Consider the following 2,038-nt stretch of genomic DNA (forward strand, 5'->3'; position numbering starts at 1 on the left):
AAAATGACATCACTTTACTGTAATGCAACCTTTAAAACCAGTAAAGACAACACTTATGCAATATTAGGGTATTACGATATCAAAAATCTAAGATGATATCTAGTGTCATATCACAATATCGATATAATATTGATATGTTGTCCAGCTCTTGGTATATTTGCGTGCGTGTGTGGGGAGTGTGTGCTTGAGAGAATGAAAGCGATAAACTTTGGTGCGAAACAACTCTAGACTCATAGTGAGAGAAACAAAGTGTCTTCCCTGTGCTTTCTGACCACGGTGGGAAATCTGTAGCAGGAAAGCTTAACCCTCCCCTTGATTTCATGTTGTTTATGGAGAAGGAGAACCAGGGAAGGAGTCAGGGGAAATGCAACGTGCGTCGCCGCTACGTTTTTGTTACATTTTTCGAGAGGTGCACGTCAGGCTACGGCGTAGGGTCCGATGTATGAACTTTGAACTCCTCTCCTTTTCTTTGTCCACACAAGTGCATTAAAAAAGATAAAACTAAATGAACTTGATAAAAATAATAATGGCAGTCATAAAAAAGCTCTAATTTGTGTTGGATGTTATGACACTTTTGTGAGAGACGACCCTTACAAATATCTTCCAGTCTGTAATGGCACTGTGGGATTTCCTCGCAGGTGTGCATGTTGTGTTCTGTGGGGTATCACCTGTTCGCGTGCCACCGGTCGGAGAAGACTTGCCGTCGCTGGCTGTCGTTGGACTACGCAGGCATCTCTGTTGGCATCCTGGGCTGTTATGTACCTGGGATCTTCTACGCTTTCTACTGTAATGCTGTAAGTGTGAATAGCCAAGATATCTTTCTCTTAAGATGGTATACTAACAAAGAAACGGATGCTCCAGCTCTGATTAGACTGTATCTAATCGGCTACTCTTGCTGTCTTACAGTTTTGGCGACAGGTCTATCTGCTGACCGTGCTGTCCTTGATCCTGGCCGTCTTCTTTGCTCAGGTCCACCCTCGTTACCTCAGCAACGACTGGCGACGGATACGGACGGCGATCTTCTGCTGTGTGGCTGGCATCAGTGTGATTCCTGCCTGTCACTGGGTCTGGCTCAATGGAGGATTCGCCACTGCTGTTGTTCAGGTCAGGAAGCCGAGTAATGAAATAGAACAAGCAGAGAGATGCTCAAATAGTTACATGTATTACACCTTCGTACACGCTACTCAGCAGCTTCATTAAGAGTAAGTGTTCCTCTAGTGTGTAACAAGTCTCACTCATGAATCTCTGCCCTTTCTTCCCCTAACTGTATAATGTTTAGTCATGTGAATCCTGTTTTTTGTTGTATGTGCAGCTGTTCCTGCCTCGTGTGCTAGTCATGTACCTGATAGCTGGATCTGCCTTCCTGTTCTATGTCACCAAGATCCCTGAACGCTATTTCCCTGGTGAGTCCTTCTCTTCTGGCTGAACTATTTTAACAAGGAGGGTTTGTCCAGGACACCCCACTGTCTGTCGCTGGCAGTGATGACGCAGTGTATAGTGACAATTCTCTCCAACCAATCAGTAGTCTGCAGGTTTTCACTTCACTTTTTGGTATTGCTCCAGCTTGCTTGGAAGCTCAACTGAGGTGTTACTAAAAAACATAAAAGGCGAGTAGAGTCGAGTAGGTACCATGCAGTGGAAAAACACCATATGTGACTATTTATATTTCACTTTTAATTGTTTTTTGTTGTGTCAGTGAAGGACCTTTAAGCAGTTTCTCTGTCTGCAGTTTAAGGTTTTAGACAGGTTTAAACCTGTGCTGTCTGGAGCACTGCCCGCTACGGCTGCATGGTCTGAGGAAAATATCTAGTTGCGATTATGTTTGACTGACAATGCAATTGCGATATGATCGCAATGCCCTCATACTCTGCTTCTGACTAGCTAGTAGTCTTTACTACTGCGCATGTTTGACTCCCAACAAAGATGGAACAGAAGTGAGATGCCTCATTCTGTTGCTAAAACAGAGAGCTCAACACACAGGGTGAAAAGAAGAACAGCAGCAATGTCCTACAACAAAAATATGGTGTTTTTTGAAAAT

At 43.8% G+C, this 2,038-nt stretch overlaps 1 protein-coding gene across 1 annotated transcript in view; it reads left to right on the plus strand.

Annotated features, from left to right (window-relative positions):
- The window catches only part of LOC116703893 (progestin and adipoQ receptor family member 3), a 6,819-nt gene that overhangs the window by 2,525 nt on the left and 2,256 nt on the right, over window positions 1–2,038 (plus strand). The window contains exons 4-6 of the mRNA XM_032538932.1: window positions 639–794; window positions 907–1,104; window positions 1,313–1,403. Coding sequence (XP_032394823.1) covers window positions 639–794; window positions 907–1,104; window positions 1,313–1,403 — 445 coding nt within the window. The remainder of the gene's footprint in view (window positions 1–638; window positions 795–906; window positions 1,105–1,312; window positions 1,404–2,038) is intronic.

The sequence above is a fragment of the Etheostoma spectabile genome, chromosome 16, assembly GCF_008692095.1.
Source record: "Etheostoma spectabile isolate EspeVRDwgs_2016 chromosome 16, UIUC_Espe_1.0, whole genome shotgun sequence".
NCBI lineage: Eukaryota > Metazoa > Chordata > Actinopteri > Perciformes > Percidae > Etheostoma > Etheostoma spectabile.